Below are 23,184 nucleotides of genomic sequence, written 5' to 3' on the forward strand. Positions count from 1 at the left end.
TTTCTATTTTGCTTCTTTTTTCACAGTTCAGTACACCTTCCTGTTTTCATGGTTGATCTTTTTGGAAATTTGTGGTAAGTTCCTATGGGACCAAACTGCTGATGTCATCGGCCTCTAGGCTTACACACTACTTAATCTAACTTAAACTAACTTATACTAAGGACAACACACATGCCCATGCCTGATGGAGGACTCGAACCACCGATGGGGGGAGCTGCCCAGACTGTGATGATAAGACGCCTCGGACCACACGGCGGTTGATCTTTGTTCAGTTTTTGACGGGCTATCCAATGGGACATCTTAAGACTAAAACTGAGGGGAGTGTGATGGGGAGTTTCCCTTGTTAGATCTTCATCTCCTCAGAGTAAGTTCTGGCCAGTTTCGAGTCTCCTTGCAAAATACATAAACAGTTCTGATAATTTACAACATGAGTAGCCTTATTAGATTAGCACTGGTCATAAGTGTTGCTAATTTGCTTAAAAGAAGTTGTCATCAGTGACTGCCTGTGTGTCTAAACAAATAATGTGACTTGGTCCAGATCACTGAAATGTATCCTTGGAATTTATGGAACATGTTATGCGAATGAATTAATGAAACATCGAGAATTTGCTCTTTGTGGTGAGAATAAATGTTTGACAGTTTTATTTATTTCTATTCATTAATTTCTTTTAATCTGTGTACAATGTGTTCATCATAAGTTTGCAGTTAAAAATTATTTACATTTGCCAGCTTATAAAATTAAAAGAAAACTCATTTTTCTGTGTCCACTGGATGTTATATTAAACATAATTACATTTACTAATATGATACAATGAGATTAATGAAATGAGCTAATGACAGATGTGACAGAAAGAGCACTTTCCAATTCTTCAGCTGTTGTCTCCTGAGTTGTGTAAAACTGAAGTTCAGTGACTGGTTGGAGAATAATAAATCCATTGTCTGAGAAAAACCCATTGATATTTTCTGCTTCCAACCACACAAAAGGTGCTATAGCATTGGATGAAACAGTGATATTATATGTGTAAGTATCACTGCCAGACACTTGATATGGGCCAGTCACAGATGTTATCTGTAAGAGAGATTGGAATTGTAAAAAGCACGTAAAAACAATATTTTATAATGTTAGTGGCACATCTTACACAAGTGGTTAGGAAAATGGTAACAATAGTTAAAACCAGAATGAATCTTCTAGTCTGCTGGATTGTGTACTGTTTTGAAACTACTTGACAGATTGAGACTCTTAACCCAGAACCTTAACCAAGGCCAGCACCTTGTAATCCACTGGGACAATGTAATCATGCAGGTGTGTGTGTGTATGTGTACTTCTGAAGAAGGACATTGTCCGAAAGTTTCATATTGATATTAGTCTTGTTTACATGTCTTATTGACCACTCAGTGTGTCATCCTCATGATTTTAATGTGTATCATTATTCCAGAACGAGGTTTTCACTCTGCTGTCTCAGTCCGGCACACAGTTTTAATCTGCCAGGAAGTTTCATATCATTATTAATACAAAACACACACATGCAAAATTAATTTGTCCCAGATGATTATATATTACATTTTCCCAGCACTGCAGCCCCACTGGACCAAGCAGTTGTGTTTTGTTTCATCCTTTCCTCACAAATTTCTCTTATAATTTTTGTTGCCAAACCCTCAAATTGTATGTCAGATTCTTTTTCATCTGTTTATTTTTCTATTATCTGAGTTTATTTCACATATTTACTTTGGGCTTTTCAATTTTCCTTTCAGTGTGTAACTCAAGATTTATCTCTGTGTTCCCCCTTCAGTTCTCATTTATAGTTCTCTGATCTTATTTACTACTAAGGACTTGTTGTACATTCCCCCAGTTAGCAGCCGCTTTAGCATCTATTCCCAGAATAGCAAGGAAAATGTGTTCAAACGCATAATAATGCATAACCAGAGAATAAACACAGTATAACACAACTGGTAATTCCGGCATGGTTAGCGAAGTTACTCCAAGAATAAGTTTTGACAGTGACACAAACAGTTACAGAATTTGGCATGAATAGTTACAGAATTTGAATGTTAGAGGAAGGAGAAGAAATAGGGAAATCACACAAATTACATGGAAAAATATGTCAATTCCAAATTTATATAAAAGTTTCTTACTACCACTTTCCAATTTCATGCTTGAAAAACTGGAGCATGTAAATGAAATGTGAAGGTATTTCCTAACATAAAAATTTTTGCTTGTAGTAGACCTAATAGACATTTGATATTGGTACTTCGTGACTTATATTCTGTTGTGTTGTTTATGTGAATGAGGTGCATAAAAATAACCATTTGTGCCAAAATAGTCTCGCTTCTTTGGGTTATTGTTAGGCTGTTGTAGGTAGTCCCACATGCGAGGCAGCATTTAAAAACAGGATGTGGGTCTGTGTTTGGCTTTTGAAAGGGATACAATTGCTGCAATATTAGAAAGGCCTATTTCACTTTATCTAGCAGACAGTGACAAAATAATCAAATCAAGAATAGATACTATTTATATTAACAGCTTTTTCTGTATTACACAATGACATTTTGATTTTCCATGCAGCAAAACATTTGACAAACTTTGATGAGGTAATAGATTCTTACACAGAAAGTAAAGCACACCATGTAAAGCTGTAGCAAGATTAGAGAGAAAAAAATGCTGGCACCTATCGGTTGAAGAAATGTGTGCCATCTTTCTTGTATCTTGTCTTTACTGAATTTTTGTCCCCTGTATTTAATTCTGTGCCATACAAAAGAGAAAGTTATTAACTAAACCACAATAAAGAGTGCAAATTTTCTGAAGAGTTCTTAATTTCTCAGTCACAAATAATCCCACCCACTATTAACAGTGAGGTTTTTTTTTTTTTTTTTTTTTTTTTTTTTTTTTTTTTTTTTTTTTTTTTTTTTTGCTAGGGGTGGGGGGTCAAACCAGGTAACTGGGAGCAGGTGAGGCACCACAGGACATTTTAATTTCTGCTGTCCTGAATATGGGGTTGATGGCTTCCATTGCAAAAAATACATGTTTGAATACCACAGACCAAAACAGAAAGATGTGTGCTGCAAAATGAATATATTTTTGAAAAATAGATTTTTGAAAATTTTTGACTTCCTATCTGAAATGGATGAGGGGGGAGGGGTGGGGGAGGTGGGGATGGGGGATGCACCACTATCAAGTTTTTGCCCCCATTCAGAAATATCATATCTGAGGCTGCCCACAAATACTTCTCCTTTGAGGGTATACACACACACACACACACACACACACACACACACACACAAAAAAAAAAAAAATGTGCCCATGCCAAGGGCACTCACATGGCACCCTCTTACACCAGTCTGTTTAAGGTCCATCTGGAGGAAACTTTCCAAGCTACATAAGATAATTTTTCCCAGCCTAAACACATTCTCTCCTGTGCACTTCATGAGTTTCTCTTCAACCCAGCATGTCACCTGTTCAGTCATTGACTTGCACCCTGATGCTCCACTACCCCTCCCCCCCCCCTCCTAAAAAAAAGAAAAACAAATTGTCCTTAGTCCATATCCAACCCACTAACTGTCAGTCAACAGTACTTGCATTTTAATAGCTTCCGTTCCCTTCACACTAAAAAGCATCTTCTTTACAGTCAGACCATCCATGGACTGCAGTGCCAAAACACATTATAAACTGGGACAGAGGTTCTGTTTGAGCAAGGCTTCAGATCAGTCATTCAGTTTATTGAAGTCTCACTGACCATCTCATCCTTTATAGCAGCAGAACTCTGAGAGAACGTGCATTGCATGGAATATGAGTGTAGGCTCTGGAAAACAAATGAGCATCAAAGAGTGTACAATACTTCAGTCTGATTGGTGTCCAGATACCAAGAAGACAGCTGGGTTGGTTGTCAAAATACTGTGTAAAAGAATCGGAATCAACAACACTTAAAGGGTGCCATTAATCTCTTATACATCCCTTCCACACCAGAAAATCACTCCTATACAGTCTAGCCGCTTGCGGATGAGTCATGTGCAGTAACAAACATGTCCGCAAACTGATATCTTGTGTCATAGCTACACATCACCCTAATATTCAACACCCTTTCCCCATCTCCTACAAACCAGCTGCAAAGGACCACAGTCTCTTATAAACCAATACCCAAGATTCAAACATCCTCTCTCAGGGCTTTGACTGCCAAAATTGCTGGTCATTAAAATTGCAGCACCAGGGGCAACCTTGTAAAGAGAGTTAATCATTTGTCCAATTAATATTTACATAAAAGTAACATCTAAGGTCTCAGTTGTGTGTCTGCTTGAAGAATGTGTATTTGATGAACAGGCTTCTGGGATCTGATTTATAACTATCAGAAAGTATACAACTGCCACAAATATATTCCCAGAAGGAGAAACAATATGGCAGTAGTTGCATGAGCCACGTGAGATTTTATGAACAGGTGGAAAAGTTTAAACATGACCACAGAAGTGTAACTGACAAGCATTGTTCTGGGCATATGGTAGAAGTAAAAGCTTGAGCTTTGCAGGCTTGTATTTATTGGCTTATCCAAGAAAATCAATGACTTACACCTGAATGGATTGCAGAAAAATGTTGAGTAAGTGTTGGTACAATTCATTCCACCATTCAATACAAACTGAACTACCATACAACATGTGGAATGTGTGTCTCCAGAGAACTTACTGTTACCACAAAGAACAGAGATTTCACATTTGCATTGAGCTCAAAGACTGTAGCAGTACCAAAGGTGATGCATTTTTTGGCAGGATTTCAAACACTAATCAAACTTGAATACATCAATTTGAGCAAGAGTTCAAATGTGAAAGCAGGTGGTGCTAACACTCTGAATCACCTGTCCATAAGAAGTTCAAAACTCAACCATAGGCTTGCAAAGGTCATGTTAATCATCTTTTGGAGTTCCCATGGTCCAATGGTCTGTGATTTTTGGAAGAGCAACACTACTCAGGTGTGACTGAGAGCAGAGTCAAGCCCACACTGAAGAAGATACAGCTCCAAACTAATCCACAATTTTTTTTCCAAATCATTACTGTGCTGAGTCATAGTGCTGTCAGAATGATGTCAACAACAATTAAGTTAATGAAGAAGTCATTGTCATCTCACCCAAAACAATTCATCAGTTAAAGTCAAGCATCAAGACAATGTTCATTTTCATTTACTTTTTTATGTAAGAGGGACAGTGCATTCATAGTTCACTCCACTACATCAGATCATTAACTATGTTTTTTCTATTTGAAGGGTCTGTGAAGATCGCATAACAGGGGCTGGTTTTGCCACCATGACACTCCTCCCGCTCATACATTTTTTCTTAAAAATAGCATACTTCCTTGCCCCATACATCTTACTCACCTGACCTAGCTCCATGCAATTTATTCTTGTTTCTACATATGAAGAGCAGCATGGAAAGACACTAGTTTCATCAGTTATAAGCAGTGAAGAAAACATGATGGAGGATCTGACAGCCATGACTGTAAATGGCTATAAAAATACTTTGCCTTTGAAGGTTTGTGCTGTGTGCAGTGCAATAAAATGTTTCAGCAGTGTATTGTCATCCTTAGTGCGTCTTTTCAAATTTTTCCATGTAAAAGTTGGCCATTACAGGTGATGCAGGTGAGCCCATTAGAAACCCATCTGCTTGTTTATAGTAGTTTCTGGCATGCAGGAAGTATGTTGTGAGTCAGTGATGGAAGAAGTTTACTTTGGAAAACTTTGTCTCTATTAGGAGCCCACATGAGTCACTGCAGCCAGTAAATTAGAAATTCAGCACTCTTTCTGGGCATCCTAAAACCAATTAAACAGACCCAGGGGATAAACTGATGAGTTTTGATGCTGTTTTGTTGTTGATTGTGGTTGCTCTCCAAGAGACACTGATTTACTGGAACAACATTTTCAGCCTTACATGTAAAGTAAATCTCTAAAGTGCCTATATAAATATTTTTTCCTTTATTACTTTGTTTTACTCATTATATTTAGTAGTAAAAATCAGTACATTCAAGTGGTACATCTACCTGAACATGAATATTTCAATGTATTTGTATATAAGAGAGACTGTTTTTTACTACTGCAACTGAACAATCGAGTGGTAGGGATGAAGAATAAAAGAAAGTGACTGGTGACGCAATGATGAGACATGTGTGTTGGTTTTCACATGTGAGGGCACAAACAAATCATTTAAATAAATATGTGCACCATACTGATGGAACTGCAGAATGACATAAATTAATACTGAGTAAACTGTGAACTGAGTGTTCTGATTTTATGCTTAGATGAACTAAGATAGTTTTCACGTGTGCAATGGATACAAATTGGTGGGGCATTGGTGAAACAATGAGTGTGCAGGATATCAGGCTTGAGTATTTCCAAGATTGAGCTTTGATGTGAGTTAAGCCTTGAACTACATTGTATCAATCATTAAACTGAAACTGTTTGATGGGTGCCACTGAGTGGGACACTGTATAGGGACATATATTCCATAAATACATTAGTGTTGCATATTTGAAACTGTGCATACTCTGGAACTTTAGTCCCTTGAAATCAAGTTCACAATGACAACTGCAACAGTACAGAAGTCCTATTTTTACCCATAACAGATGTATAATGCATCTGGAGATATAATTTTCAAAGCAGAATCACCAAATATCAACATAAATGTCATGGTCACAACACTATCTCTTCAATGAGATGAGGTGCAACCAAAGTAGAGAGTTTTCAAAAAGACTGCTAAATAAGATCCAGTTGTCAATTTCAACAGCAGTGTAATAGGTCTACCTGTTTTCTCTTTAAAACAAGATGTTGTTGTTGTACCAGTCATAACATAGTAATTTGTTGATCTATGACAACATTGTTACTGTAACACTATCAACATATAAATGTAGCATTTGCTACACATCCCTCGTTAAAGTTTTTGATTGTTTGTAAAAGAGTACTTACTCATGTTCCCATTCATTTGGTTCATTAACCATGTTTCATAGATTCTAACTTCCCATGTGGTTTTTCTGAAGTGAGCAGATTTGTAAACCACCATTATACAATGTGCATAAGAACTTATCCTAGATGTGCTTTGTTCTGATTAGTCAAGAACACAACCAGTCTGGTACTTGAAACTGAGGACTGATGAACATTTGTCTGAGGCTGGCTTGTTTACAAAATTATAAGTTGCACGTGTTGAGGACATCAGTACATTTAGAGTAACTGAGTGCACTTCTGGGCCCACACATACTTATTCAACAATATTGGTGCAATATACTTGTGGGAACTGTATTTAATGTCAGAGAATGATGTTTCTCTTAATTTTCTTGAAAATACTTTTTGCAAGCAAGTAAAGTTATAGGGTGAGTACATAAGTACAGTTACACTAATTTTGAGCTGAACAAATTCTTTTAAACTATAATCTCACATCTAGAATGAAACACTGTTAAACAGCACACCTAAATTCATTCAGTGTAACTAGTGAGATTAGGTCACCAGTTGATTAGCCAGTCATTTATGTTAGATGGTCATTTAACTATTCAAATTTAGATTGGGCACTGCAGTTACATACTTTCTGCATGACGGAAACAACTATGAACAGGTTAATGAATTTCTTATGGGTGTGCCACTATCATGTGTCATGGCAAATATTTAACTGGAAGAATTAGAAAAGACTGCATTTAGGACATTGCCTCAGCTACCTAAACATTTCTACAGACATGCTGATGACACATCTGTGGTATTGCTATATGGGAGAACCTCTCTAGATGAAGTTCTCAACCATCTCAACAAGGTCCATGAGTTGATCAAGCTCTGTCTAAGAGAGGTATCATTCCAATGTTTCAACCATCTGCAAAATAAGGAACATTCTGGGCAATGTGAAATGTTACCTCAAATTTTGTTCACATAGGTCTAGCACATTCCCTGCGAATATGGAAAATCTTACATTGGACAGGTGCAAGGCTCTCTCTCTCTCTCTCTCTATCAAGAGAAAAAAAAAAGTTCCCTGGCTGAGCATAGCCCATCGGAAAAGCACCTCTTCAATTTCTAAAAGATGTCTGCCTTCTGCTTAGCTAATCGTTGCTTAGACAGCATTATTAAGGAGGCAATCAAGATACGAGTGCTGACAAATCTTGTTAATCACAATAAGGATTTTGCCCCCCATCAGAATTCTGAATTGTTTATTAGTCTCATAAGATAAATAATCAAATTAATTTGATTCATGTACAGGAGACATGTCAAAAGTTTGGTAAAATTTACCGTAAACATAGAAAGCTGATGTTTACATACAGCATCATAGTAATAACACAATTTTGTTTTATATACACAAAAGGCAGAGATAATAATAATAATAACAATAATAAAAATAGTATCTAAAAATCTAACACTAAATTACCCTAGCTCAAATTATCATGTCATCCTCTAAAAATTCTTCTATCAAATAGTAACATTTCTCCCCCAGAATCTGATGTAGCCTTATTTTTAGGATCTCTGGCTTAAAAGTAAATATATGTTTGCCCATTAATTTGTTATATATTGTCATCCCCATATAATGTGGAGCCTGTTCAAATAATTTCAATTTATATGTGAGAAGCATAAAATTATTTTTATTTCTTGTGTTTTATGTGTGGTTAAAATGATTTTCCTCAAATAATTTTTGCCTGCTGTGTAGGAAGATAATAATTTCATAAATTTGTATGGAGGGTACAGTTAGGATTTACAGTTGAAATAATGGGTGATAAGATTCTGTTTTCTGTGCAGTACACATGTATCTGATAACTCTTTTCTGAAGTTTCAGTATGTGAGATACTCTACTTGAACTTCCTCAGAAAATTACACCATACCTAATGACTGATTCAAAATAATTATGGTATGCTATTTTTTGTGTACTCATGTCAATAGAATTTGCAAGTATCTGCATTGCAAATGCAAAACTGCTTACTTTATTTGATAAGGATTCAATTTGTGTGTTCTGGTTCAAGTTCTTGTCCACATTTAGTCCTAGGAACTTGATAGTATCAGCTTCTTCCATAAGTTGATTATTGCGTTATATTTTAAGCTCTGCACATTTTGAGTGTTTGGTTTGGAAATGTACCATACGGGGTTTTGCAACATTCAGTTTCAACCCACTCAACTGGAACCAGTTTTCTAGGGTGTCCAGTGTGCTCACAATGAAGTTTGGAATTTTTTCTGCATCACCATCTTCAATTAAAACAGAAATATTGTCTGCAAACAGAACTGATGGGGAATTGATATTTGTGGATAAGTCATTTACATAGAACAGAAACAAGATTGGCCCCAAAAGGAGCCTTGAGGCACACCTTGTGATACAGTACTCCATTTCGAAAAATAATTCACCACATGTGAAGTGATAGTTACCCTTTGTTTTCTGTTCTACAGGTATGATGTAAGCCATTCGAGAGTATTGCCCTTAATCCCATATTTATATAATTGGTAGATAAGCAAGGCATGGTTTACATAGTCCAAGGTTTTAGTAAGATCACAGAAAATACTAGCAACTTTACTCATCTGGTCCAGTGCTTTCCATATCTTTTCAATAAAGTTATTTACTGCATCCAGAGTGTTTTTTCCTGGTTGAAATCCAAATGGATTATTTATAATGATATCTTTTTCACAATAAAATTTTGTATCTGGTTTGCTGCTACTTTCTCAAACACTTTCGGCAAGATTGGAAGAATAGAAATAGGATGATAGTTTCCCATGTCTTCCCTCGACCCTTTCTTGAACAGAGGTCTGACTTTGGCATACTTCAACAACACATCAGGAAAGCACCCCTGTTTAAAAGATTGCTTAATTGTTTTAGGTAGTGGAGGTGCTATTATGTGGTACACTGCTTTAATCACTCTATTCAGTATCCCATCCCACCCAGCTGAATTTTTATTTTTTAATGATAATATAATATTTTCCATGTACTTTATTGAGACTTTTTTAAAACCTGTGAGATACTCAGCTCCTTGCTGGAGTCCAAAGGGGTTTACTTTACTCTGATACTCTACTATATCAACATCTGGCTTTGCCACATTTATGAAGAATTAATTTAAACACTCCAATATTTGAGCTGGGTTTACAATAAGGCTATAATTTACTTTAATCCTAGATATTTCGTTTCTATTAATTCTAACATCTAACTCTGATTTGACAACAGACCACACTGGCTTTGTTTTACTTTTATGTTGTGAAATGAACTTATTGTTTGTCATTTGTTTGGCTGCTTTCACAACTTTTTTGATGGTAGCCTTATAAAATCTAACATATTCAGTAAAATAGCTGTTTTTATTATATTTCAGTTCATTGTGTAGTTGCCTCTTCCTAACACTAGAAATTTTTATACCCAGAGTTATCCATTTAACTTTACCAGTGATTTTGTTACATGTGGTTGTAAATGGAAAAGTTTCATTAAACACCCCAAGAAAACTGCTTAAAAATTTGTCAAAGATACTGCAACTTGAAATAAAGCTATCATAAAGCCATTCAACCTCTCTTAACTTATTTATAAATACAGTTAAATTTTTTTCATTGAAGTTCCTTTTCATAGAGCTTCTGTTACATGGAATTTCTTTGTTAATTTTTGGTAGTTCAATCAATAATGAGGAGTGGTCAGAGATTCCTAGATCCAAGCAAAATTTATGGACATCTTCAAATACATACTTGGTTAGGATATTGTCAGTACAGGTTGCTGACTGTGCATTTACCCTAGTGGCTTGCTTAATGTTTACTTTCGAGCCAAAACTTTTTGCTATGTCAGTGAATTTGGACACATAATTTCTTTCACCTAGGATATTAATGTTGAAGTCAGCAGCTATTACAACCTTTTTTTCTTTTTCTTTGTTTACATTTTCAAGGAGACACTGAAATTTGGCCAGAAAAGCTTCAATTGCAGCTTTCTCTGGTACTCTAAATAGAAACTACTATGATATTTAGGTCCCTTAACTCGATACAGCAGCTCTCAAATATACTATCTTCATTCAAATGATTACAATCATTTCTTATTACATATTTTATATCAGAATGAGTAAGTATGCAAGAGCTTCCAAGTGATTTTTCATGTCTACAAAAGCTGTTTGCTATTTCAAAATTTCTGATTTTGTTAAGAATTTTAATATTATCACATGTAAGCCAATGCTCATTGAGACAAATAACTTTGATATTTTTACACTCTGAAAGAATAATTTATAAATCGTCCATTTTATGACTTTTGTTTTGAAAGTTGGCACTTAGACCGTTTATATTCCAGTGCATTATGTAGGAACATTGTTTCTTATTTATGGTTTCAAGCAGTATGTTCTTTCTTGGGTACCATTTCGGTCTTGCTGTTTTAGTTACCAAATGCTGTTTCTCATCCACATCATTCCTTATTAGTTTCCCCCATTATTCAGAATCTTTCAAGTATCAGCAAACATTTTACAAAGAATTTTTGATCCTAATCTGTTTAAATGAAGACCATCTTTACCCAGGCATTTATTGCTTAAGAACTTATTTGGATTTACATACACGGCTCCCATATCATTACAGCTTTTGTTTATATCACTGTTTATTCTTGCTATAGAACTATCACTCATGGATCTACTGTAGACAATACCACTCACTACAATTCTAGATGTCTTGTAGATGTTTCTAGCAGATTGAATTAAATTTCTTGTTTCATTTACAATTTCCTCTTCAATCTTCCTTCTAAGGGAATTTGTACCTACGTGGTTGAAGATTTCAGGTAATTCTTCCGAGATGCCTCTGCTGAACCATCCTGTGAGTTGTATATGTAGTTAAAATGTTTCTTCAATTGATGGGTCTTGATGCCTGGGTGAACATCTATTATGGAATTTGTCAGTGCCACATTTTGGAGCAGAGAATTGCCTATAACAAGGAAATTACTGTTTTCGTTCTGTTTTATGTTACTGAGGTGCGTTGAGTTCTTTTTTCTGTATGTTACACTTGTTCACTTATATTTATTTGGAGTTTTTGTGATTTCTGTGCTAGTTTCTTCTGTACATGTTACAGGCGCATTGTTTTGAACAGGTGTATCAATCCATGTGTTTTTCATGTTATTTTCATCAATCGCCTCAACTTTTTCACAAAAACATTTTCTTCCGCTTTTCAGGTCACAGTTTTCTTGCTTCTGCACTGATAGTTCTGCTTTTAAAATGTGAATGTCGCTACGTAGGATTTTGATAATTTCTTCCTGTGAGCTCACAGTGGAAGCTAGTTTCACTTTCTCATTCTACAAACATTCTAGGCATGACCAGTGAATATCATCACTTACAAATTTTAAACATATTTTTGCACATCTTTCATGCAGCTGAAAGTTGCGTTTAACACACAAGATTCCTTTTACAACCCGTTTCTGATACGTTTTACATGATACACTATTTAATTTTTACCTATTTACGAGCATTGTGTCACTACACTTTTCAATAGGTGCCATCTTGTCGTCTCACCAGAGCACTGAAACTAGTCTTTGAAGCAATAAGATGGGAGAGACAGCAGTTGTAGTGGTTTTCCTACTTTTATTTTCTTCTTTGGTTGTCCTCAGTGTCAATGTACTGCATTGCTACACTGGCTGAAAAATGGGGTTTATAATTTGGTCACTGACTACTGTAAATAATGTAGCCGCCATTAGCACTGTTGCGTTTCACAGTCTTTTACTTTAACTGTTTACTATCCCCCAATATTATACAGTTATATGACCAGTGCACTATTGTTTAAACTTTCCATAAGCCTCATGAATAGTTTGCACGCGAACCATCCACATACTACTACAATAGTTTATAGTTGAACAACTATGAGCAATAGAAGCCTAACCACAAAGTTCACAGTTCTTGAGGAATAATCAGGTATGTATTGAGCAGACACTGCCACTGTTTTAACACCCAGCCTAATTGTGTAACACTTATTACATTGTTAAGTTGAGGCATTGTTGTCACTCTAACCAACGCAGGTGCCTCGTCTGACACTCGGCTGTGGATTGACTGACTCATGACCAAAACTTGGGCCCTTATATATAATCACAATAATAGGTACTGAATCTACACATTGTTCGAAGTTAAATCTACAGAAATTACAATTAAAACTTAACTCATTTAATTAACTGAATACATTGAAAGATTCATTCCTTTTAACAGTTTCTCCTACTACAAGGTTTAGGCTGAATTATTTATTTAAATCATGAAATTAACAAATATCATTATGCAAACAATACATCTGATAAAACTTTGAAATACTTTGGAATTAATTAAGAGCTGGCTTTGGTAACATGTTTTCAAATAGAGCCAAATAGATCCTTTAAGAATACTATTAGTTGTTCCTCCAAATGTTTATAATTAGTGCATCATTTATATTTGTTTATAAGTCAACGACAGAATTTAAGTTACAAAACAATAACTGATTTCACCCTATAACAAAAGGTACTAACTATTAATAGTTAAAATAAATTAGAAACTCAATTACATACATAAAACTAGGCACAAAATTAGATCTGGTGTTATTTACTTTAAAAATGAGGGCCAACCTTTCTCTTTTCTGAAAATGCAGACTATGGTCACATATCTTAATAGTAATTAGTCAAAAATGAAAAAAAACAATGAATTTTAAGGAGGCAGATGGCAGAACAAGAGGGGAATTAAAAATATCCCAGCTTGCTTTGTTACACAGTCTGCATTGTGTATGGAGCCATGTAAGGCAGATGCAAGTTGCTAGCTACATAAACAACTGGCCAGACTGCTGTAAACTGTTGTGGAGCAGCTGTTATGTGATTTAAATACCTGTGTTGATACCTATATATGGAGACTAGTTTGTAACAGACTGGCACTTTGCCAGGAAGTGGAAAGGCAGACATCAGCATTTCTGAAACACCATGCCCACACTTCAATCTTACATGGCAAGAAACCCATGAATATTTTATTGTATAAAAACGTCAGCAAGAATGGATTCACTGATTAACCAATGTGTTATGTACACTCAAGGGTACTTAGAAGGTGATAAGATTGCTTATCTTTCAGAAAAGTTCTGTTCTTTTTCTTTTTCTTTTTTTTTTTTTTTGGGGGGGGGGGGTTCCTTTGATCCCACATTTCTCATTTTAACCACATTCTCTGCTACCTTCTATCCCACACACATGTCCACCTCTGCAGCCATGCCCTCCACATCAACTCATAAAGCCATACTCTTGCTTTCCTTTCGGTGGTAACAATCTTCCTTTGTTCTATTGCTCCCTCCCAAGCCATTTCTGCACTCATTAGGCACCATCTGCAACTCTTTCTGCCTGTGTCAGAGAGTGTGAACTGGTTATACATTCCTTATCAGTCTCAACCTGCCTATCCCTACCAGTTTACCAGTTATCACCCGTTCTTCCTTCTACCACTTCAGTCCCCTCCCTCCCCCGGTGCACCCCCCTGCCCCCCCCCCCCCCCAAAAAAAAAAAAAAACAAAAAAAAAAACCTTTCTTCACCCATCCAGTACACCATGGTCAACCTCTTACCACTGTTTGGTGGCCCTGTCACTTCAATATATTTAGCTGGGACTAAACATTTTTGACTACTTTTTTGGAGAACTAGTGTAGCAACAAAACTATTTGTTGACTTTCACTTCAGAATAGACTGTACTATATGTGAGAGCAGGCTTTCTTGGTGAATTTCATATATGACTTCTTCATGGGTTGTCAGCCGAGTAGCATCATGTCCTGCAGACATTTATTTAAGGATCTAGGGATATTCACAGTACCTTCTCAGTATATATACTCTCTTATGAAATTTGTTATTAACAACCAAACCCAATTCAAAAGTAATAGCAGTGTGCATAACTACAATACTAGGAGAAAGGATGATCTTCACTATTCAAGATTAAATCTAACTTTGGCACAGAAAGGGGTGAATTATACTGGCACTAAAGTCTTTGGTCACTTACCAAATAGTATCAAAAGTCTGACAGATAACCAACAAGTATTTAAGAAGAAATTAAAAGAATTTCTGAATGACAACTCCTTCTACTCCATAGAGGAATTTTTAGATATAAATTTTAAAAAAATATTAAAAAAATTAAAAAAATAAAAATAAAAAATAAAGAAAAACAAAAAACACAATAAAATAAAGTTGTTATATTAACTTAAGTATGTTGTTAAATTAACCTAATTATGTCATGTATTGGAAAATTCGACTCGTTCCACATCATTACGAAATATCGTATTCATGATCCATGGAACTAGTATTAATCTAATCTAATCTAATCTAATCTAAGCTGACAGCCCATGAAGACTTTATATAAGACTCTACTATGTTACTTCATTACTCAAGTAACCACTTAATCACAAATTAGGTTCCAATGGCATATTTATTAGAAAAAAAAACACTTTGAAAACACTCTCTTTAGTGAATAAAATATATGTCATTCACTTGCTCACACACTAGGATTATCTGAGTGTTGCAACTACATCCTGATCTTCAACTGCTACTTGCTTTTATGGTGACTTCTTTCCTTCTCATCCTGAATGGTGAGTCTCCCCTGACCTGCAGTTCTGGGTGACTTTCCCAAAATCTACCCCTTTTCCTAGACCTCTCCATTTCTTTTCCTTCACCCTCCTTCCTTGCCATTTGACCCTTCTGCCTGAAGAAGCAACCACTGGCTCTGAAAGCTTGCCAGTTACAACAGTCTTTTATGTGTGTGTTCTGCCACTGCTTGGTGAGAGATTTTTATCTACCCAATTAAATAATTTATATCTAAAAACAAACATAATGAGACTTACCAAACAAAAGCGCTGGCAGGTCAATAGACACACAAACGAACACAAACATACACACAAAATTCAAGCTTTTGCATCAAACAGTTGCTTCATCAGGAAAGAGGGAAGGAGAGGGAAAGACGAAAGGATGTGGGTTTTAAGGGAGAGGGTAAGGAGTCATTCCAATCCCGGGAGCGGAAAGACTTACCTTAGGGGGAAAAAAGGACAGGTATACACTCGCGCGCACACACACACACATATCCATCCGCACATACACAGACACAAGCACATCCAGGGCCTCGCTGCGATGGAGCACTTCCTTTCACGCCGATCACCTGCCACCCTACCTGAAACCTCTTTCCTCATTACCTTAGCCAGCTTCATCCTGACCCACAACTTCTTCGCTTTTGAAGGCCAGACATACCAACAATTAAAGGGAACAGCCATGGGTACCAGGATGGCCCCCTCGTACACCAACCTATTCATGGGTCACTTAGAGGAAGCCTTCTTGGTTACACAGGCCTGCCAACCCAAAGTTTGGTACAGATTTATTGATGACATCTTCATGATCTGGACTCACAGTGAAGAAGAACTCCAGAATTTCCTCTCCAACCTCAACTCCTTTGGTTCCATCAGATTCACCTGGTCCTACTCCAAATCCCATGCCACTTTCGTTGACGTTGACCTCCATCTGTCCAATGGCCAGCTTCACACGTCCGTCCACATCAAACCCACCAACAAGCAACAGTACCTCCATTATGACAGCTGCCACCCATTCCACATCAAACGGTCCCTTCCCTACAGCCTAGGTCTTCGTGGCAAATGAATCTGCTCCAGTCCGGAATCCCTGAACCATTACACCAACAACCTGAAAACAGCTTTCACATCCCACAACTACCCTCCCGACCTGGTACAGAAGCAAATAACCAGAGCCACTTCCTCATCCCCTCAAACCCAGAACCTCCCACAGAAGAACCACAAAAGTGCCCCATTTGTGACAGGATACTTTCCGGGACTGGATCAGACTCTGAATGTGGCTCTCCAGCAGGGATACGACTTCCTCAAATCCTGCCCTGAAATGAGATCCATCCTTCATGAAATCCTCCCCACTCCACCAAGAGTGTCTTTCCGCCACCCACCTAACCTTCGTAACCTCTTAGTTCATCCCTATGAAATCCCCAAACCACCTTCCCTACCCTCTGGCTCCTACCCTTGTAACCGCCCAAGGTGTAAAACCTGTACCATGCACCCTCCCACCACCACCTACTCCAGTCCTGTAACCCGGTAGGTGTACATGATCAAAGGCAGAGCCACGTGTGAAAGCACCCACGTGATTTACCAACTGACCTGCCTACACTGTGAAGCTTTCTATGTGGGAATGACCAGCAACAAACTGTCCATTCGCATGAATGGACACAGGCAGATGGTGTTTGTTGGTAATGAGGATCACCCTGTGGCTAAATATGCCTTGGTGCACGGCCAGCACATCTTGGCACAGTGTTACACCATCCGGGTTATCTGGATACTTCCCACTAACACCAACCTGTCAGAACTCCGGAGATGGGAACTTGCCCTTCAGTATATCCTCTCTTCTTGTTATCCGCCAGGCCTCAACCTCCGCTAATTTCAAGTTGCCGCTGCTCATACCTCACCTGTCTTTCAACAACATCTTTGCCTCTTTACTTCCGCCTCGACTGACATCTCTGCCCAAACTCTTGGCCTTTACAAATGTCTGCTTGTGTCTGTGTATATGTGGATGGATATGTGTGTATGTGCGCGAGTGTATACCTGTCCTTTTTTTTCCCCCTAAGGTAAGTCTTTCCGCTCCCAGGATTGGAATGACTCCTTACCCTCTCCCTTAAAACCCACATCCTTTCGTCTTTCCCTCTCCTTTGAATGGTTCGAATGGTTCTGAGCACTATGGGACTTGACATCTGTGGTCATCAGTCCCCTAGAACTTAGAACTACTTACACCTAACTAACCTAAGGACATTACACACATCCATGCCCGAGGCAGGATTCGAACCTGCGACCGGAGCGGTCGCGCGGTTCCGGACTGAGCGCCTAGAACCGCTAGACCACCGCGGCCGGCCCTCTCCTTCCCTCTTTCCTGATGAAGCAATTTTTAGATATATTTTTCCCACGTGGAATGTTTCCCTCTATTATATTCATACAATTTAATAATTTTGTCAACAACTCCAATAAGGATATATATGCACCAACATGTAGGCAAGGGATTAGTGTGGTATTCCCATCTTTCTGATGTGCAAGCAGTAAATGCTTCATTTTGAACTATGGCGACATTACTACCAAATGCATACAAACAGGGTGGTGAACAGCCAACATTCTAGACTGTATGGCCTTTGAATAGAAGCTTTCTGATTGGCCCTTATATTTTTGCATTGCATGGAACTGACTTTCCTAATCTTAAGGAAGTATTTGATAACCTGGTACACCTCTTATTTGACCAAAGCTGTTTTTTTCACATCTTTTTAGACAATTATTAGCCAAGTGTCTTGAAGTTAAACACCAAATATCCTACTTGTAGTGATGCAGAGGCTTTACTTACGATGTAGTCATCCAGGCAGCAAAAGAAATGGTCGTTCCACATCAGTATGAATTTATTCAAGACTTTATGTAGCATGTTCCTTTCTACAAGGATGCCCTGTGCATTTGTTACTGGACTTACTCTTACGTTTTCACTCACTTGGCCTCTGCACATCCATATGATTGCAATCTAGGAGCTAGATTGTAAGGTTTGTTTTTTGTTACACAGGACTCTGGACAGCACACGCCATCTATTCCTTGAAGCAATTACCTAGTAGTTGATTTGTAGTCTGTGGTTCCATCATCTGATGTTAATAATCCCAAATATTTATATTTGATAAGTCTCAGTGAATGAATCCAATAAACACCATCAGGTAGGCTGGATATATGGTAATCAAAGTTGCATTGTATGAATTAATCCTGCTGATATGTAAGTCAACATTCTGTCAGACTTCCCTCAAATGTTCAAACCAGAGGATGAGGTTTCTTCCCTTCATTATTGTTTTGCAGAATGCTATGAAGTGCACATGCAGACCAATCCACTTGTTACCCTAGCATGATGATGTACACACCTCAATGTGCCCTTTTTCTGTGATGCAGAAATTCTTTTCAATCAATGACAAGGGTGACCTACTTCATTAGTGAACAGCCTGAAGGCTGAAGGGTACACACAAAAATTTTTACTCTATCCAGCATGTATACGCAGACAAGGAAAAAAAATTCCTGGATTTCACCCAGATTTCCCAGTTAAAAATACACTTTCTCGCAGGTGAAAACACACTTTTCCCGTGTTAAGTGACTGTATATTTTCCCTCAGAACTGTAAAACTTATCAATCCTTTGAGTGGTTATGGTTTTATACACGGATGTAGAATTTCCTGGCACTTTAGGAAATGAAACTCAAGGGGAAAAAACATGTTTTGGAAAGATCTTTGATGTGCAGTGACATGTATGCTGCATATTTTGGTATTACAATTCAAATTCCACCAAACACCCCATGTTACTTTCCAAGATTGTGATGCACTGTTGTAAGCCAGTCATAACTCATGTCATGTGATCTCACCAGCAGATGACAGCGGATATTCAGAGCATAGGACATGTGATGTAATCAGCCAATAGCAACATCACTATTAAGTCGCGCGAACACACAAACAGGACACGTTAATGGTTTAAATTAATATACATAGTGTTGCCACAAGAACAGCAATGCCTTCACAAATAATATTAGTCTCTACAGTTAATAAGCTGCAAGAGAAGATAAGCTTTCACATATAATGTTGGTCTTTTTGCATGTGTTACACTTTAGGGTATATCACACAAATGTGCCAGTAAAATTTTTAATAATGACATAAATGTCTGATCTTCTGGGCTCAAAATTCTTCTAAATGGCTTGTCATCAAAGAGTTGATTCTCAAATGAGTGTCAATCACTCTGTGATTTAAGATATTCATTGTACATTCTCACACATAGTTCAACTTCTGTAAAAGGAAATTTACTTTGAATGTAACGCTTTTCAAACCACCATTCACAATATTGTCCCGTGACCTGTTAGAAATAGGTTTGTTTTAGCAGTTGCCAGAGAGCACCAGATATCAGGTGCCACCACGCCTGTGCAGCTACGATGACGTAGGAAGCCTGTATGTTCGTACGTGTAAAACATCAAAAGATCTTACACTATGTCATAAAAGAAACAAGATGTCAGAGGATACTCCAAGAGCAATGGAATTTTGTGAACTATACCAAACTGTGCACATTTAAAGTGCATACTTAAAGTGCACATTTATATGTCCAGATTCACAATGAAGTAGGCCTCGACCTAGTATTAAACTTTTCAGTGTGGTTTTCAGGATGAAAATTTCTTTGAGTACCGTTACTGCATTATCTCATGTTTGGTTTTTTATTATGGCATAATGCCATTCATGCTAGAAGATGAAAATGTGTACATGAAATGCAGCAAACAGTTGAAACTAGCCATTAGTGTGGAGTCAAATACTTTGTTTCAGATACATTGACTGCCTCAGCAGAAAAGATTAATAAAAGCAAAATTTCTTTAGAAAAGTGACAAAAATAACTTCATTGTTCTGCAAGGTGATTAATGCTTGACCACCAGAAAGAAAAATCTGAAACTAATAACATATTTTAGCCTTCTGTAACTATGTGAATGTATTTTAATTCACGTTATAGCTCCCGCCCACTGAAACCTGTTTTGTTTCCATTTGACGTGAGAGCAGTAAATGAAGAGGAAACAGCAAAATTACTAAATGTAAACATGGATCAATGGATACTACCCACTTCCCTACCATAACTCAGACTGCTCTGTGCATCAGCCCTGATCTAAGGTATTTCTGAACTGGGGAAGTACTACATAGTGCCCTCCCCCCTCCCTCAAGTGTTTGATAGTTGTCAAAAATTTTTAAAAATCCAGTTTTCAAAAATATGTTCATTTTAGTGCACATCTTTCTGAAGAGTCTGACACACAAAACATATATGTTCAAGGAAATGTAAGACATGTTATTTGGCCTTAAGTGTGCCAAATTGCAATGCTATGCCTCTTCACACAGCATTCTTCTATTGCACATCACTGTGTTTCACTCTGTGGAATTGAAAAGTGTATATTTTGTAATGGATGCCATGAAATTATATTCAGGACAGTGGAAATTAAAATGTCCTCCCATGCCTCTCCTGCTCCCAATGACCAGTTTCACATCCTGCCCTCTTTATTTTCTTTTTTTCTTTTTTTTTAAAAAAAGCCTCACAATTAACACTGGACAGACAGCAACTGGCATTCATTCATTCGGATTTACTTCACTCAGCTCGTATGGCCCCATCCCATTTTGTTTGCAATATAGTTTATTTCTAGATGCAGTGAGGATTCCCCTGACAGGGACATCACATACACTATGCACGCCTTCAAAAATGAACTTATGATTCATTCAGAAATCAACTTAGAATGTGTTCAAAAACCAACAGGGATGCATTTCAAAATCACATGCATAACTGATAGGTCAACATGCACTGAATGCTAGGCACTTTGTGAAACAAGGTTTTTTTTCCCTCAATAATTTGAATTTGGAGCCCCCTTCCCCCATCGAAATTGCCGCCCACTTTAGATATCTCGATTTGCCCCTCCCTCCCAGATCCAGGCATACTGCGCATGTGTGAATCTGGCAGCTTGGGCGCACCAGTAAAATTTTTCCTGGTAGCATCCAGCTGCTTGCTGCTTACTCAGCCAAGAGCCACATTTCTGTAGCCAGAAGTGGGAGAAGGTACTACTCATATGCGACTCAACTGTGCATATCCATGAGCCCGCTCGTAACTGATAAAATGAATCTAATGTAAACAGGTGTGACGTCATGCTCATTGGAGGCAATTTGTTGTTAAGAAGTACTTTCTAAAGCCTTCACACATTTTTCTGTTGGCAGATGCTTGTATGAGGACTGTGTTTTGTTGTTTTATGTCGCACATTTCCTTTGCAATTGAAGTCGTATTTTCATTTTTTTCTCTCGTACATGATTTATTGCTGCAGTATTATTCTGCAGAAGTGGGATACAGTAATATCCTTTGTTAGAGTATTGGTTCTTACCAGTCAAAGTTACAAAAATTTAGCTGAAAACTGAAACAATGAAAAATTCCTGGAATTCTAAAAAATTCCCAGGTTTTCCTGGTTTTCTCCCAGATGAAAAAATTGCCGTGTTTTTCCTGGATCTCCCAACTGTCCCAGGTCATATACACCCTGTCTATCTCAGAATGCTAAAGCAAAATGTACAGTTTTTTCCCAGCAATGGAGGTGTTCCCTTTAACCTATGATTCTACATCAGCACACGATAAAAACTGCACCACATAATTGCTCACCACTTCTTGTTTATTAGACTCTGAAAATTCTAAGCATTAACAGATTAACAGTTACAGCAAATCTTATAGGAATGAAAGTATGGATACTTTGTCCAAATTGACAGGCCTAAATGTGCATAAAAGAAGACTGTGACTTGCTCACTTGGAGCAATTTATTTTCTAGTAGATTATAATGATTAAGGCAAATGTGATTCTTTGTTGTTGAATACCAAAGTTTTCTCATATTTCTATGGTAGTGTTTTCACATGCATATGTCATCAAAGAGTTGATTCTTAAATGAGAGTCAATCACTCTGTGAATACAGAGTGTTTTATTTACAATGGAAATCAGCTTATTATTAATCCAAACAATAATTTTTATTCTGCAAAGAATGTAAGCTACTTAGTATTTTTCTTTTTTAAAAGGGAGATGGATTAATCTAAAACACAATTCCACAATTTGAAAGGAATTACACTACCAATATTTAAAATGTTTTATGCATTGCATTGAACAACAAAGCAGTTCCAGATATTTAAAAAAAAAAAAAAAAAAAAAAAAAAAAAAAAAAAAAAAAAAAAAAAAAAAAAAAGCTTTTAAAGCTGAATACTCACATTTAATGAAGGATCACTGATTCCAATTGCTGAATTTATTTCACTAAGAAATATAAAGTTATCTGGACTGATTTTTTTTGTTAATGTGTCATCTTCTAAAGTGAAATATAATAGACACGCGTCTTTTGTACCACCATCAGCACCGCATGTTGTACCATCCAGGATATTTTCCAGTGTTTCGTTGTATGCATCGTATGCTGTGGTAGCTGGCTGTAAGTTTAGAGATGTTAAGTAACTTATGAGTTGAAATAAATTAGAACATTAACAGACACATTATTTGTAACTGTAATATTGTATAAAACAAATTCAAGTGAATGTAAATATATCCTCCCTGGAGGAGCTTCCAGAAAGCTTTATGTAGTAGCTTCCAGAAAGCTTTACACATAATTTCAAACCTTTTTGAAACTTTTTCTTCCTGACACACCCAATAAAATAATGAAAGTAAAAGAGTTTATCACCTACTTCATTTTTGTTGTTTGTGCAGTACAACTCCTGCATCTG

At 37.1% G+C, this 23,184-nt stretch overlaps 1 protein-coding gene across 1 annotated transcript in view; it reads right to left on the reverse strand.

The window, feature by feature from the left end:
* Positions 1–643: 643 nt before the first annotated feature.
* Positions 644–23,184, reverse strand: part of LOC126260229 (beta-mannosidase-like) — a 267,698-nt gene continuing 245,157 nt past the window's right edge. Inside the window, exons 13-14 of the mRNA XM_049957531.1 lie at positions 22,684–22,893; positions 644–1,069 (exon numbers count right to left, since the gene is read on the reverse strand). Coding sequence (XP_049813488.1) covers positions 818–1,069; positions 22,684–22,893 — 462 coding nt within the window. The 3' untranslated portion in view covers positions 644–817. The remainder of the gene's footprint in view (positions 1,070–22,683; positions 22,894–23,184) is intronic.

The sequence above is a fragment of the Schistocerca nitens genome, chromosome 5, assembly GCF_023898315.1.
Source record: "Schistocerca nitens isolate TAMUIC-IGC-003100 chromosome 5, iqSchNite1.1, whole genome shotgun sequence".
Classification (NCBI taxonomy): domain Eukaryota; kingdom Metazoa; phylum Arthropoda; class Insecta; order Orthoptera; family Acrididae; genus Schistocerca; species Schistocerca nitens.